Raw genomic sequence first — 17,010 nt, forward strand, 5'->3', positions numbered from 1 at the left:
CACAAAGGAAGATGATTGTGGTTGTTGGAGGTCAATCTCAGTCTCAGGACATCACTACAGGAGTTCTTCAGGGTTGTGTCCTAGGCTCAACCATCTTCAGCTGCTTCATCAATGACATATCCTCCATTGTAAGGTCAGAAGTGGGGATGTTCGCTGATGATTGCACAATGTTCAGCACCATTCGCGACTTCTCAGAAACTGGAGCAGTCTCTAGTGTCCAAATGCAGCAAGACCTGGACAATATCCAGGCTTGGGCTGACAAGTGGCAAGTTGCATTTGCACCACACAAGTGCCAGGCAATGACCATCTCCAACAAGATCGAATCTAACCATTGCCCCTTGACATTCAATAGCATTACCAATGCTGAATCCCCCATTATCAACATCCTGGGTGTTACCACTGACCAGAAACTGAACTGCACTTGCCATTGAATACTGTGGCTACATGATCAGGTCACAGGCTGGGAATTCTGTAGTGAGTAAATTACCTGTTGACTCCCCAAAGCCTGTCCACCATTTACAAAGCACAAGTCAGGAGTGTGATGGAATACTCTCCTCTTGCCTGGATGAGTGCTGCTCCAACAACACTCAAGAAGCTTGACAACCAGGACAAAACAGCCTGCTTGATTGGCATCCGATCCACAAATATTCACACACTCCACCACCGACTCACAGTGGTAACAGTGTATACCATCTACAAGATGCAATACAGGAACTCAACAAAGATCCTTTGACAGCACCTTCTAAATCTGTGACATCTAGCAACTAGAAGGACATGGGCAGCAGATACAAGGGAACACCAAGCTCCCCTCCAAGCCACACACCATCCTCACTTGGAAATTTATCGCCGTTCCTTCACTGCTGCTGGGTCAAAACCCTGGAACTCCCTTCCTAACAGCACTGTGGGTGTACCTACACCACAAGGACTGCAGCAGCTCAAGAAGGCAGCTCACCACCACCTTCTCAAGGGCAATTAGGAATGGGCAATAAATGTTGGTCTAGCCCACATCCTGTGAAAGAATAAATAATCAAGAAAAATTAGATAGATTGCTCAGAGATGGAAACATTTGTATTATAATTATTATGTGGATGATATTGGCAAGGTAGCATTTACTGTTCTTCCCTAGTTGGGAAAATGTAAGGCATAATTACAATTCACAGACATACTTACCTGTTATTAGGCATGTCATACATTGCCCTGAGAGCATTAAGCATTAATCAACATAGTGTTCTTGGGAGTTATGTGTAGACCAGACTGTCTATGTGTGACAGGTTTTCAGCAATTATGAATACTTTTTCTGGTGATAGACCAGAAATGACTCATTCAGTTTCACAACTTGCCATGGTTGAACTGGAACTTGCAACTAATAGATTGTCAATGCCGCACCATAACTAGGCTACCATACCCCAAGTGGAATACAGCGTCAATTCTCCTGTCAAAAAGACTTATATGAAGCGTAAAGCACTCATTTGCGGTGGGGATGTAAAGCTGGTGATGCTGGATCAGACCCTCCAACATGGAGCTGACTATCTGTTACTGACAGTTTCACACTTTCAAAGTTAAAAGTTTTGCCCATTATGGCCCCATTCAAATCCTTGGGACATACCAAAGTGTTTCAAAGGAAATTAATTACTTTTGTTCAAGGAGAGAATGCTAGACTGCTGCAGGCGTGATGGCCAATGGTGGAGTACTGAAAATTGGGGATGTGCAAGAGGCCAGAAGTGGAAAAATACTGAGATGCCAGAGGCAATTGCAGCAGCTATCTTGCACACAGCAAAGTACCATAAAAAGCAAATTAGATGAATGGAGTAGTTAACCTATTTGGTTCAGGGACGAATGTTGACCAGGACAACAGGAGAATATGTTGCTTTTAACATACGTGGAACCATGGTTTGACCTCTCATTCAAAGCAATATCAAATGGTGGAGTAGGCTCTAAGGGCCGAATGGCCTATTCCTGCTCCTATTTCCAAATGTACAAATAGATTGTGCTTCCCCCAATACTGCATTAAATTATATGCTGAATTCTGCTGTAGCTGGCTTGCCCACTACCTGCTGACTCACAGCCAAGAGTAATTAATAGTAATAGAAGCTGTGATGTTCTTTTTAACAATAGATGGATGGACTTTGTCAATGTCACAACAAACTTCAAGACAAATATATTTTCACCCCCACCCCTCATGACATGTCAGAAAATCATTAAAAATAATCTAAAAGAAAGTTGTGTGGATAACTTGGAAGTAAACAATCGATGCAAAGTTAAATCACTCAGAAATAACAAGCGTATCAAATATATTAACATTTAGACAGCTTGTAGACACTGAATTTAGAATGCCGCTAAGTTGGACATGGAGACCATGTTGTATTTATCTCTGAATAAATTCAAGAGAACCTTGTCAGTCTCGCATCGTCTCCATATAGCTACCGAGACTGATTTTAGAAACACCACCATATACTTCACAATTCCATTTTAGACTAGCTGCTATTTTAGAACAACATTTTTCATCATCATCAGTGTTTTATGCAGATTTTGAGCTTTTTAGCTGTTGCTAATCATCTTTCATCATGTCAAATTTTATCCCATTGTTTTGTATTGCGGTACTATTTCTAATGCAGGTTTAATTTGCCAAAACATTTCTAGAGAAGGAGGACTATCCACAGCAACAATTTTCATTTATATGGCACCTTTAATGTAGTAAAACATCACTAGGCACCTTACAGGAGTGTTATCAAACAAAATTAGGAGCCGGGCCATGAAAGGAGATCTTACAGGCGATCAAAAGCTGGTCAAAGAGGTAGGTTTTGTGGAGCATCTTAAAGCAGGAAAGAGAGAGGTAGAGAGGCAGGGAGGTTTATGGAGGGAATTCTAGAGCTAACGCCAAAAGCAGTTGAAGGTACAACCAGCAAAGGTGGAGGATTGAAAATTGGGGATGCACAAGAGGCCAGAACTGGAAGGGGTTACAGAGATAGGGAAGGGCAAGAACATGGAGGGATTTGAAAACAAGAGTGAGAATTCTAAAAATTAGGTACTTCCAAATCAGGGGTCAATCTAGGTCAGTGAGCACAGGGATGGTGGGTGAATGAGACACGGTGCAAGTTAGGATGAGCTCAAGTTTACGAAGCGCGTAAGGCCAGCCAGGCGAGCACTGGCGAGCATCTAGAGGTAACAAAGACAAGATTGCACTATAGGTAGCCATTCTCCCTTACTGGAAATGAGAGTTTAGTGTGAGAATAAACCCATCGAAATGGTGGTATTAACTGGACATGGTGCAAAGGTTAATAAAATGGCAACCCAGCTTAGGAGCTCAAAGCCTAAAATACAATCTCTGGCAGCTTTCCTTTTTATCAATCACTTCTTTGGTTCAGGGTGAAATCTTACCTCAGCCTTTACTCTTTCTATCTCAGCTTTCAGCAGCTCCACCTCTTTCTTCAGGTTGTCAATTTGAAGATCTCTGCATGAAGAATGCACAAATGACTGTCTAAAATTTAAACCAAACAACATTGTTTGATAAATCCAGTCATTCTCAAAGCTCAGCCACCTTACCTATCGTCTTTCACAAAACCATTATTAGTTGGGGGACCAAAAGTAGCATCGAAGATGTCCACATCCACCAAGTTCTAGAAGAAAATAAAGTCATCGCATGGTTAAAGTATTTTGAAACGCAGAGATTTCTCCAGTTCTTAAAAGCTCCCTCCTTGCTTGTAAAAGCTCATCAACAAATAAGCAATGACTGATAAACAAGAGCCTTATGCTAACTTGAGGCAAGAGGGCAGCATATGGGGGTGGGGCAACAAGCTCGCTGGTCAGTGCAGGCGACTGGCTGAGGCCATTTTAATCACCAGGCCCAATTTTAATTTTTCACTTTGGAATCTCACCAGAACCTGGCAGAAATAGTGAGATGGCTGGTGGCCAGGAGCAGAGAACTGTCACCACCTTAAGGAAATGACTCTCGGCATAAGGATTTGGGGGTGGGGGGAGAGGGGGCAGTGTGGGGGAGGGGGTCCAATATGATCACAGCCAACAACAACAATTTTATATTGCACCTTTAAAGTAATAAGACGTCCAATGGCATTTCACAGGAGCATTATAAACCCCAATATGACGCCAATAAGGAGATATTAGGTCATAAGACCAAAAGTTTGGTCAAAGAGATAGGTTTAAAAGAGCATCCTAAAGGCAGAAAGAGGCACAGAGCGGAAATGGAGGGGATTCCAGAGCTTAGGGCCTTGGGGGCTGAAAGCATGGCCACCAGTAGTTGAGTAATTATAATTGGGAATGCACAAGAAACCAGAATTGGAGGGTCATAGATGTTCCAGAGAGTTTTAGGGCTGGAAGATGTTACAGAGATAGGATGGGACGAGGCCATGGAGGGATTTGAGAACAAGGAAAAGAATTTTCAAATTGAGCACTGTCAGGCCGAGCCAATGTATGTCAGTGAGCACAAGAGAGTCAGAACACGGAAGGCAGAGTTTTTGACGAGTTTCGGTTTATGGAGGGTGAAAAAAATGGGAAGCTTGCGAGGAATGTCATGGAATAATTGAGTCGGGAGGTAACAATGGCACAGATGAGAATTTCAGCAGTAGATCAGCTGAGGCAGTGACAGAGTCAGGTGAGGTTATGGAAACCTGCAACAAGGCACATTTTTGACATTGCTGGGCCTGTTCTGGCCCTGGATCCACGTTGCAGCAGAATCCCTAAGCACAACGTGTGCACCATGTGCTGCCCACAGTTAAAATCATGTCAGGACATGAATAATGTCACCGGACACCAACTTTTGCATTTTAATAGGGCCACCTCATCGTGCCAGAGATGACAGCCTCCTACATTGCCCACAAACATGCCAGTTAAAATGGTGTGTGCTTCAAATGCAGTGTGAACAAGGTGAATACCACAACTCCAACAGCACGCCCCCTCCCCCCCTGACCTCTGACAGAATATACCAGAATGTACGAGTGCAAGACAAAAAGCTTCGACATATCTCTTTTCAGCAATATTCAAGTTCTGTACTACCAAACCACTATTATTATACCTCTGCTGGTTACTTTGACCTGTTACTTAAATTCTCCTGTAGTAACACCTTTAAAGTGATGTTGCTTCCAACAATATAAAAGCCTATATGTTGGACAGAAGGCAGATTTCCAAGTAGTATCTGGAGTTCTTCTTCAATTGGAATCTCCTCATTATTGAGCTAAAACTATCTTAATCACTATCCTCACGTACGAAGACATCTTCCAACCAAGTCACTTCTGCTCCTACCTCACTCATCCCGTTTTAAAACCGCTCTCTTGCTAGGAGTTTCATTTCATTTTTACATTCGACTTGGGCTTCCGCTTAAAATTACTATAAACAACTCCCAGTTTACGAGACAGCCAGAGGAATCCCATCAGGAAAAATTGCCTCTTACCTGAGATTCAGTCACTGGAGCTGCAGAGACCTCGACGAGACTTTCTGGTTCCTCAATATCATCAGCTGGGGCCTCATCTGGAATAATCACCACAGGTTTCACATGCTCTGCAAGGGCAGAGGCGCGCAAAAAATTTGGAGGACTCTGTGAAGGGCGAAACATAAGACATACTGGATAGTGTCTTGTTCAAAATCTATTTGGGGTACCATGAAATGTCTTTTAAATGGCGGTTTGTTTCTATAAATGGGTAGGAATGTATCCACAATTGGCCGCCTCACCAAATTGAAAACTGCAACATTGAGAACAACCTGGGAATCACAGAACCAGTTCAAACTCCAGTCGCCATGGTCTCATACTAAAACTTTCCCTGGGCAGGGCTAGTTCTTTCATCTTGGGGGTGGGAAGATGGGAAACAAAGGCATTTTCTAAGTTATTTAAGCACAAGCCCTTGTACCTAAGCAAGCAGTTGCACTAATAGCCTCAACAGGGATGTGCACAGCAAAACCTGGATTCCAAATCGACTGTAAAAAGAAAGACTTGCATTTATGTAGCGCCTTTCACAACTTCATGACATCCCAAAACACTTTACAGTCAATTAAGCACTTTTGAAGTGTAGTCATTGTTGTAATGTAGGAAAAACAGCAGTGAATTTGCACACAGCAAGCTTCCACAAACAGTAATATGATAATGACCAGATAATCTGTTATGGGTGATGTTGATTGAGGGATAAATATTGGCCAGGACACCAGGAAGAACTCCCCTGCTCTTCTTCTAAATCCTGCCATGGGGCCTTTAACATCATTGGCGAGAACAGGTGGAGCCTCAATTTAACATCTCATCTGATAGACTGTCATGCATGCAAGGGGAAATGAAAAATATTATACATGACATCTGTTCAGACATTTATTCCGTAATTAAAAGAGTGTGGGCAGAATTCACCATCTTCAGGAATTAAGTGGATCAAACGTTAATGCAAGTCAAAACTCTAATGGGCAGAATTGCTTTCAGCCAGTACAACAGAAGTCAGTAGCTAATAAGAAGCCAAAGTAAATATATTAAAACCGCATTTGTCTGTACTATCCTTCTATTTTTACAAGAAGGTTCCATACCTCAGGCAATTTTGGAATCTGGATTAACCGTTTGAAATATAACATGTCACGAGATCGGCTAAAGAAACTCTTCAGGCTGTAACAAAGTAAAAAATAACAACTCAGTAAAAAAAGAGGCATTCTGTGATATGTTAATAAATACAAAAAAGTATTACTTTATACAGTGCATTATAATGTATTGCCTCACATTTATCTACAATAAAATGTATCTTCCACCTATTTGCCTACTCTGCTGTCCTATACCTTCCTGAAGTCTTGTTAGGGCCCTCCATGCCATTTTCCAAATTTCAGGACTGTGTTCCTTGCACCCAAGTCCACACCATTTATATAAATATCAAGAACAAAGATGGACCCAGCACTGACCCCTGGGGTACACCACAAGGTGACGATCAAGTATCACGTTGCTGATCCTGGCAGACACATAGCACAACACAAGGTCAATGTAAAATACTCAATGCTTTGAGTATGGCCTTCACACCACTACCTCTGTACTGTAAATAATAGGTGCTCACAATCTTTTATACATTTCAATACATGACGTATTTGAAGACCCTGCACATTATTTCCTTCTCTGCTGCTGTATCATTCATTTATAAAAACCTAGGATCTGTACAACGTGAACTCTGCAAATTGCAGACCATTTACTTTTCCCACACTTATCCAGCCAGCTGTGAAAACTACGTGGCCAATTATCGGTCTGTTGTGAGCCGAGGTTTTCTGCAGAGCTCTCCATTAGAGTCTCTCCTGATTCAGTAAAATAGTTATAAATTATAAAGTTATAAATTAGCAGTTGTTTGGTACCTGTGAAACTCATCATAGAATCGGTCCCTGTGTCCTGTCAAAGTGTCTGCTGGCAGACCTGTTCAAGAAGGTACACAATAATGAATTTGGCTCCATGAACAGTACATTCATTTGTTCATACCTTGTATTGAAAGCTGCATGATGAGTTTTTAAAGCCGTCAAACTGAACCTTATTCCAATCAGCAAGGATTAGTACAGAAATGTAGTATTAACACTAAGAACTAGGAACAATCATGGTGATGAAGCATCTGTTCCAGCTACAAGATTCAGTGCAATAGCTGATATCAGATATGGCTGGTCTGAGGTTGGTTAAATATGCTGAATGGTGTAGGACTGTGTCACCGGACCAGAAAGGCTCTAATACAAACTGAGACAGCCACAGTTCACACTTAGAAATGTCGCCCATTGATCAGCAGTGACAGCACCAAGTGAAAGCTAAGGTGATCTTGTTAAGATAAAGGAAGACTAAATGCAGACACCTGACGAGACACATCCAAAGATCCCAAGGGAAATGGGGGAAAAAATGGTGCGGTACTGACATTGGGTGTGTTCCGTAAAAACAGAGAGGAGTCAATGTAACACCCATTTTCAAAAAGGGAGGCAGAGTTAACCTGGGTAATTGCAAGCAAATTAGCTTGTCATCTCTGATAGGGAAACTTGTGGTATCTTTAATTAAAGATGGAAGGAAGATAATTAGAAGCAGCAAACACAGATTTCAGAAACGAAGATCCTGCTTGGCAAATCTGGTGGAGTTCTTTGTGTAGGCTACAAATGATGAATATGAGAGCGCAGTGGATATGGTGTCCATGGACACTTAGAAAGCTTTTGGCAAGATAGCGCACAAAAGACTGTTGGAGAAAATTAAGGGGTATGAAATTAGGGGAGTGGGGATTAGCAAACTGGATTAAAAACTGGTTGGAATGGACATAGACATAAGATTAAATGTAAGAGATACAGGAGAGAGGGCAAGATAAACCTTTTGTTATATTGAGTTGTGACACTGTGGAATGCACTACTGGAGTTAGTAATTGAACAAGAGGCCATGTTAACATTTAAGAACAGGTTAAATAGGTGGCTGAAGGAAAAGGCTTTGGAAACATGGTGACAGATGGGAATAGGACTACTGCTTGTATCAAGGAGAAACATCATGACTGACAGGTTGGACGAAACATTGCAGTTCAATGTAATTGGCTGCTCATGATCAATAATGTTAAGTGGCTTCTTAATACCGACTCCAGTTGTAGAAAATTGTTGCTGTATCCTAACGTGAGTTTTCATCAGATATTTTTGAGACAATGGAAACATCAAGTGCACGTGCACGGCTCCCTTGTTGGGTTTGGAGGGGTCGGGGAGGGGTATTTAGGCTCAGCCCCCGGATGGCGTGCCTGTAGTCATAGAGATCTAGATAGCCCCACTTGCTACATTATCCACCTTTAACCAGCTGCCTGGTTGACATTTCCATATCTGATACAAACTCTGTAAGAATGACCCCATTGTTCATATGTTGGAAATGAGGCAAAAAAGCAAAGTTTGAGGGGATTCAGCTGATTGCTGATTGTGGTTCAGCTTTTGAATTTTAAATCCTGAAGCAGGAGGTATTAATTGAACGACTAAATATGAGCAAAATTATTCCAGGTTGGTCAGCTTAGAATGTACTTTGTACAAGGGGAAATGCACAAAAGCGCTTAAAGCCCAACAAAATGTGATAAATTGAAATGTGCTTAGGTTTAACTTCCTCTCCGAGTTATGCTGTAGGTCTTAAACGCTGTCTGTCTGAAACACTGAGCTGGTGTACTTCCAGAACACGCTGTTCCAGTGATATCAGAGACTCCAGACTGTATGGGTACAGACAGCGCTTATCTGAAAACCTGCACAAACAGTAAATGTTAGGCATGTTCATTAAGCAAGCAGCCTGTTAAATTTGGGTGACAGATCAAAGCATCCAGTGCAGCAAGGCAGCTGACAGCATGTATACATATAACAAAGGGTGACGGGGAAGCTATGATAGTTGTTATGCTACTGGACACGTAAACCAGAGCCCAGACTAATGATCTGGAGATACAAGTTCAAATCCCACTATGACAGCTGGGCAATGTAAATTCAATAAACAATTAAATAATTTTCAGTTAAGTAATTCTGAAACACCATAGATGTCGGTGTATAAGTTGACCTCTGAAGCCTCAAAAATCCCTCCAAAAACGGGATCTACCTGGACATTGAGCATCAAAGTGAACCACTGGCATGGATGTGGGTGGCTGCCATCTTTGCCATTCGCCATGGGATGTCTACTCTTTGTGGGCATATCTTAAACTTCTGTGCATCTTCATAACACAGTCCATATCACCTGCTTGATCCTTTGCATCCAGTTACAAGGTACTGCTAAGTAAAACATCCATTTACGGGGTGAAAAATTGTGGCTGACTACTAAAGCAAGTATAGCATGTCGTGGCTGAAAAGGAAGGTTGACTTATACACCAAATATATGATTTTTGGGGCCAAAAATATGGGGTTTCCTTATATGCCGAGTCAACTTATATGCCATGATCTAGGGTAAAAAGCTAACATCAATAATGGTGACCATGAAACTAGTGGATTGTTGTGAAGACCCATCTGGTTCACCAGTGTCCTTTAGTGGAGAAAGTCTGCTTTTCTCACTCAATCTGGCCTATATGTGACTCTAAACCTACAGCAATGTGATTGACTCTCAAATACCCTCAGAAATGACCCAGCAAGTCGCTCAGTTTTGTATTCATAGGCAGCATCTCACCACCACCTTCTCAAGGGAAATAGGGATGAGCAACCAATGCTGGTTCTAGCCACATCCGGTAAATGAATCACCTTAAGAAAAAACTCAAGTTATTACTGATAGCAATATCATGAATACCCGAGATTGTGCCAGACTCTCGATAACTCAACATAACTCCCCACCCCCCGCCACAATAACCAAGTTGTAGCTTCATGCCAATAAAAAAACCTGACAGACCTGATGTTCCAACCTAGGAAAAGGAGTGACCAGACTCACCCAACACACCCGAGCACAATAAAACATAAAGAATTCTCTGCTGCATATTCCAAATGACCTTTGTACAACCAAACAAAAGATTTTATCCAGCGCAAGGCCCCAACCAAACGTTCACAAGCTTCCTGAGCTGGTGCATGCCAATGCTGTGCCCAGCGACGAAACTCCAACCAAAGACACAATTACTGCCTGTCCACTTATGAGTAGTCACAAGTGTGGATTACAGGAACGATGATATATCAAGGACCTGCAATAATACATGTGTAACGCCAGTATACTTCCCATCCAAGGAGAGCGATGTTACTTCCAGGGCTACTGAGGGGAATGTGGAAAAAGTCATTAGCGCTACTCTAATGATGTGTACAGGAAAAAACTCACTATGTCGATAAATGAGGAGCTTCCTATACATGCCAACCATTTATGTTTTATGCATAAGGAATCAGTGTTTAGACCCAATGCCAACAATAGAATTTGCACAACATAGGAACATTATTTTTATCGATCTTCACATCCGAATGGAATTAGAAACAAAGCAATGGCCAGGATTTTACAGCCCCATCGCAGCGTGTCTCCCCCCGCCCCAGCAGATGTGACGAGCCACTTAAATCTCCATTCAGTTCGGCAGGACCGTAATATCCCACCGGGCGGGAGGGGCTGTAAAGTCCTGGTCTATGTTCCTACTAAATATGTTCTTGCTTAAATAATTTCACCCGCTTGAATCTGCTAACATGTACCTCTAAATTACCAATGTGTCCACGAGCCACAGTGGTATGGTCAACCAAATTTGGAACGACTGGGATTTAATTCTATTCAACTGTTGCTTCATTCATTCAGACAAACGTGGGAAAACATAAACGTGCCTGCTTAATTCAATCCATTTAATTCTACACCTATTCTAGCACCTGGAGTTAGTAATGTTTAAGCTGATACTAAAGGCTGGCTCCACCGAACAAGTTGGATATGTAAATTGGTGCTCTAAAGTCTGAAAATAATATGGGAATCTCCTTTTCTTTAATAAAAATACTTTTTAAGGTGATAGCCTTGCTGATGTAGTTCCATTCCACTCCTCTCCTGGAGATTCTCATACATGCTGAGTTCCAGTTCCACAGACACTGACGGCATCCAGCAAATCATCCAAATGGGAGGAAGGGAACAATACAGCCTGGTCTGATCTTACCAACAACCAATATCCACAGGTGGAAATGCATAAGAGACAGCTGAAAGTACAGCCAATTTAATAGGATTAATAGTTAAGTAAAAAAGCAGGGGATATATATATTAGACTTTGCTTTCTGCAGGGTCCTTGGACTATGGTGTAACCTTGGTAGTCATGGCGACCTCATACGGTCAGCCTGGTAGCTCAATTTCTGGTGATAGACTGTCCACCAATATTCATTACAAGCCTACCGACTCCCACAGCTACCTCGACTACAGCTCCTCACACCCCACTTCCTGTAAGGACTCCATCCCATTCTCTCAGTTCCTTCGCCTCCATCGCATCTGTTCTGATGATGCCACTTTCAAAAACAGTTCCTCTGACATGTCCTCCTTCTTCCTTAACCGAGGCTTTCCACCCACGGTGGTTGACAGGGCCCTCAACCGTGTCCGGCCCATCTCCCGTGCATCCGCCCTCACACATTCTCCTCCCTCCCAGAAACATGATAGGGTGCCCCTTGTCCTCACTTATCACCCCACCAGCCTTCGCATTCAAAGGATCATCCTCCACCATTTCCACCAACTCCAGCATGATGCCACCACCAAACACATCTTCCCTTCACCCCCCTGGCGGCATTCCGTAGGGATCGTTCCCTCCGTGACACCCTGGTCCACTCCTCCATCACCCCCTACACCTCAACCCCCTCCCACGGCACCTTCCCATGCAACCGCAGAAGATGCAACACCTGCCCCTTCACTTCCCCTCTCCTCACCATCCAAGGACCCAAACACTCATTTCAAGTGAAGCAGCATTTCACTTGCACTTCCCTCAACTTAGTCTACTGCATTCGTTGCTCCCAATGCGGTTTCCTCTACATTGGAGAGACCAAACGCAGACTGGGTGACCGCTTTGCAGAACACCTTCAGTCTGTCCACAAGCATTACCCAGACCTCCCTGTCGCTTGCCATTTCAACACTCCACCCTGCTCTCATGCCCACATGTCTGTCCTTGGCTTGCTGCATTGTTCCAGTGAAGCCCAACGCAAACTGGAGGAACAGCACCTCATCTTCCGACTAGGCACTTTACAGCCTTCCGGACTGAATATTGAGTTCAACAGCTTTAGATCATGAACTCTCTCCTCCATCCCCACCCCCTTTCTGATTTTTCCCCTCCTTATTGTTTTTTCCAATAATTTATATAGATTTTTCTTTTCCCACCTATTTCCATTATTTTTAAATGTATTTCCATCCATTGTTTTATCTCTACCTTTTAGCCTTTTTCGATTCCTTCACCCCACCTCACCCGCATTAGGGCTATCTGTACCTTGCTTGTCCTGCTTTCTACGCATAATTAGCACATTCCTTTAGATAATATCACCACCTTCAACACCTCTTTGTCCTTTTGTCTGTGACATCTTTTGGTTATCTCCACCTATCACTGGCCCTCTACCTAGCTCTTCTTGTCCCAACGCCGCCCCCCCAACCCTTAAACCAGCTTATATTTCACCCCTTCTCTATTTTTAATTAGTTCTGTTGAAGAGTTGTGCGAACTCGAAACGTCAACTGTGCTCTTCTCCACCGATGCTGCCAGACCTGCTGAGTTTTTCCAGGTATTTCTGTTTTTGTTTTGGTAGCAATGTGCTGAGGCTCATAAAGTGATGTGTGGAAAGCTGTTTACACCTATGAACTGCAAGTGAGAAAGGGGAGGAAAAAATGGGTGAGTGGTGGGAGGAGGGAGGAGTATATAATATCAACTTTGTGCAAAGAAGAATACATTTGACCTGAAAGAATATGTTCCTCCTCACACATCACATGGGTGTGTCATTGCACAATACTGTGGCACAATGAACTTGTAAAACCAGGTTTTCCAGATAGCCCCGACTCATCTTTCAATAAAATACAACAGATCTAGGCAAATGGACCATACAAGCTTGCAGACATCTCCAGTGAAGTGGGAATATTACAGCAAAGACGCTATTTCTATTTTCGAGCAAGCAGCATGGAGATTATGCAATGATTAGCTAATGTCATGTGGCTGAGAGCAACCAATCATGTTGGGAGAAGGCTCACATTCCTAAAATATACCAAGGCAGACCAGGAGCAGCACATCATGTGATGTCTAAACTGGCCCACGCACCACTGCTTTAGGAGAATCAATCTGAACAAATGTGGTTGTAGCCTCATTACAGTAAGTACTGATGCATATAAAACTAAAATATATGACCTTGATTGTGTTATATAATGATGCCTCTGAAAACAATGTTGTGATATAAACAAGGAAAACTAAATTCTTCCAGAGGAGCTTAAGATGCAAGTTGGTTTCTAAGGGATCTGCAGATGTAAAGCCAGCACCACTTTTGTTGTCTGCACCATTTTGTTCTGATTGCACCACTCCTCTTAGCAGATGTTTTTTCCCCCAGCCATTGTGTGCCTTTTCCAAATAATATCCTACCTGAAATATAGTCACAACTTTTGTGCTAATGTGTGTATGTGAAGTTGTGCATCAAAGTTGCTTCAGTGTTGTTGCTGATGCTTCAAGTTCACCACACAATTTAAATTGGAATATTAAAAGCCTTGATATGCAATGTAAACATGGTCCTTCTTGGATTCTAAGAGTCTTATGTTTGCTAGCTAGCTCCTGGCATGTAAACTATTAAATATGCTGCCTGCCCTGGGACTATAGGCACATATTTTCCTGGATTTACAAACCTGCTAAACGGGATTAGGGAGCCAGGTGCAACAGAAACATACAATAAAGAGGGTAAAGACTAGCTGCTTCGTCAAGCCCATCCATTCTAGCATGGTGTGATTTTTTGACCACCATCACTCCTGATTCCCCCTACCACAAGCAGCCACACAATCTCCTGGGAAAAGCAGAAACAGTGGAATAAAATCTTAGTCCCATTTATGAAATTTATTTTCCAACTTCCAATCACAGTTAATCAAGGTCGACAGTGACCGGTGACAGCACCTGATGATCTACCTCCTTCCTGGGCGTAGATACATCGCCCAGTTTCAGAAGCTCATCCAGTTCCTTTCTATATGCTTGCACTCACTGCATTTGTCAGCAACTAGAATATTCTTGCATGTAACTTATTATGCAAACACACACACACACACACACACACACACACACACAAACACCTCTCTCATTCACGTGCATACTCTCATGCTCACTCACACAAACAAAACATCTGGTGAGTCTCCATAACCTATCCCATTCAAACAATCTATCCACAAGGAGCATTCCCAACCATGGAACCTCTCAACGAACAGCAGTATCACACAATCCAACTGAAACAACCAACAATATAAAAGTGGCTTAACAGATCTTGAGTTTGTTAAAGCACTTAGAGTTGCTTTTTCTATAATATGTTCTGTTTCCTATGCCAGCACTAGAACACTCATTATTAGCCTGTTATAAAAGCTGTCAAATTAATGACATGTTTGCTGTGAACCTAATGTGTAAATTAAGGATGTGGAAATGCTTTTTCTCTTGAAGCATTGTGCTGTGTAATTTTATTAGGTCTATCTGCATCACAACTCTAATTACTGATCTACTTTTAATAAAACAATTACAGCTATTCCTTCCTTCCATCATAAGGTCAGAAATGGGGATGTTCGTTGACGATTGCATAATTCACAACTCCTCAGATACTGAAGCAGTCCATGTCCAAATGCAGCAAGACCTGGACAACACACAGGCTTGGGCTGACAAGTGGCAAATAACATCGTGCCACACAAGTGCCAGGCAATGACCACCTGCAACAAGAGAAAATCTAACCATCACCCTTGACATTCAATGGCTTTACCATCACTGAGTCCCCCACTATCAACATCCTGGGGATTGCCATTGGCCAGAAACTGTACTGAACCAGCCATATAAATACTGTGGCTACAAGGCAGGTCAGAGGCTAGGAATTCTGCAGTAAATAACTCACCTCCTGACTCCTCAAAGCCTGTCCATCATCTACAAGGCACAAGTCAGGAGTGTGATGGAATACTCTCCATTTGCCTGGATGAGTGCAGCTCCAACAACATCAAGAAGCTTGACACCACCCAGAACAAAGCAGCCTGCTTGATTGGCACCCCATCCACAAACATTCACTCCCTCCACCAACGACACACAGTGGCAGTGTGTACCATCTATAAGATGCACTGTAGGAACTCAGCAAGGCTCTTTAGACAGCACCTTCCAAACCCACAACTACTACCATTTAGAAGGACAAGGGCAGCAGATAGATCACCACCTGGAAATTCCCCTCCAAGTCACTCACCATCCTGACTTGGAAATATAATGACGTTCCTTCACTGTTGCTGGGTCAAAATCCTGGAACTCCCTCCCTAACAGCACTGTGGGTGTACCTACTCTACGTGCAGCATTTAAGAAGGCAGCTCACCACCACCTTCTCAAGGGCAATTAGGAATGGGCAATAAATGCTGGCCCAGCCAGCGACATTCACATTCCATGAAAGAATAAAAAAAAATTGAGGAGTCTACATCAATCTTTCAATATAGAAAAAAGCATTCTAAGGCACCTCAAATGGATGTGAAAAATGGATGTCATGTCAAAAGCTCAATATTAGGAAGAGAGACCAAAGGTTTGATGCAAGACGTGGATTTTGAGGAGGTTCCTAAAGGCGAGGCGGGATATGGGGTTAGAGACTCAGTTCAAGGTAGAACAAGGTCTGGAGGTCACCGGGCCTTAAAAGGAAGGTGCCCTAGTCAGAAGGGGGCTTCTGATGGAGGTGCCCCTCCCTTCCGCCTTCCCACCCAAGATCTAACTTGCTTTATTTTCGGGTTTCCCCCATGGACATGCAATGGTCACGCCAGTCAAAAAATTGAGGCTGGGTGGGAAATGGGCCTAAGTGGCCATTAATTGGCCACTTAATTAATTGGCCACTTAAGGGCCTCAGTTAGGGTAAGAGCAGGCTTCCCATCTGAGGCTTTGCCCGCCCCAGCATAAAATCACTGCGAGGTGGGGGTGGGCAGGAACCCAGGGGGAATCTCAGGCTACCCCTCCCCCAACCCCCATCTAAAACCCGCCAATCGGAGGGGAGGGGAGGAAGGGTGTAAAATTCAGCCAAGGAATTTTAAAGGTCGAGTAAGAGGGATGGAACAAGATGAATTACCCAAAAGTAGAAGATACCAGAGGAGTAGGGGAGAAAGCCAATTGCATTATCTGTTTCTCTGTAAGAACTCAAAATCTCTTTACAAATACTTATGGTTCACTTCTTTGCCCATCAGGAAAGTAACCCTGAAAAATCAATCAATGGCTAACCTAAAATGATCACTGACTTTATTGATTAGCAAAATCTTCCTCTTTGCATTTTTCATGAAACCTCAGCCAAGGGCGGGATGAGGCTTCCATTGTTGAATTTTAAAAAATAAAAATGTATGGACAGAATTTTCACATATATATATTCAGGTGACTGATGCTGATGCATGGACACTTTTTTCCAGATTTTAAAATCTTTATTTATGGCTTTTAAATTCTTCAGCTCCCTGAGGCAGCTCCCTGC

The 17,010-nt window shown here is 42.8% G+C and overlaps 1 protein-coding gene across 1 annotated transcript in view; it reads right to left on the reverse strand.

Moving 5' to 3' along the window:
* The window catches only part of hip1rb (huntingtin interacting protein 1 related b), a 157,676-nt gene that overhangs the window by 40,455 nt on the left and 100,211 nt on the right, over positions 1–17,010 (reverse strand). Inside the window, exons 9-13 of the mRNA XM_078554119.1 lie at positions 7,315–7,372; positions 6,514–6,589; positions 5,405–5,548; positions 3,544–3,617; positions 3,379–3,451 (exon numbers count right to left, since the gene is read on the reverse strand). Coding sequence (XP_078410245.1) covers positions 3,379–3,451; positions 3,544–3,617; positions 5,405–5,548; positions 6,514–6,589; positions 7,315–7,372 — 425 coding nt within the window. The remainder of the gene's footprint in view (positions 1–3,378; positions 3,452–3,543; positions 3,618–5,404; positions 5,549–6,513; positions 6,590–7,314; positions 7,373–17,010) is intronic.

Source organism: Cetorhinus maximus, chromosome 12 (assembly GCF_964194155.1).
Source record: "Cetorhinus maximus chromosome 12, sCetMax3.hap1.1, whole genome shotgun sequence".
Taxonomy (NCBI): domain Eukaryota; kingdom Metazoa; phylum Chordata; class Chondrichthyes; order Lamniformes; family Cetorhinidae; genus Cetorhinus; species Cetorhinus maximus.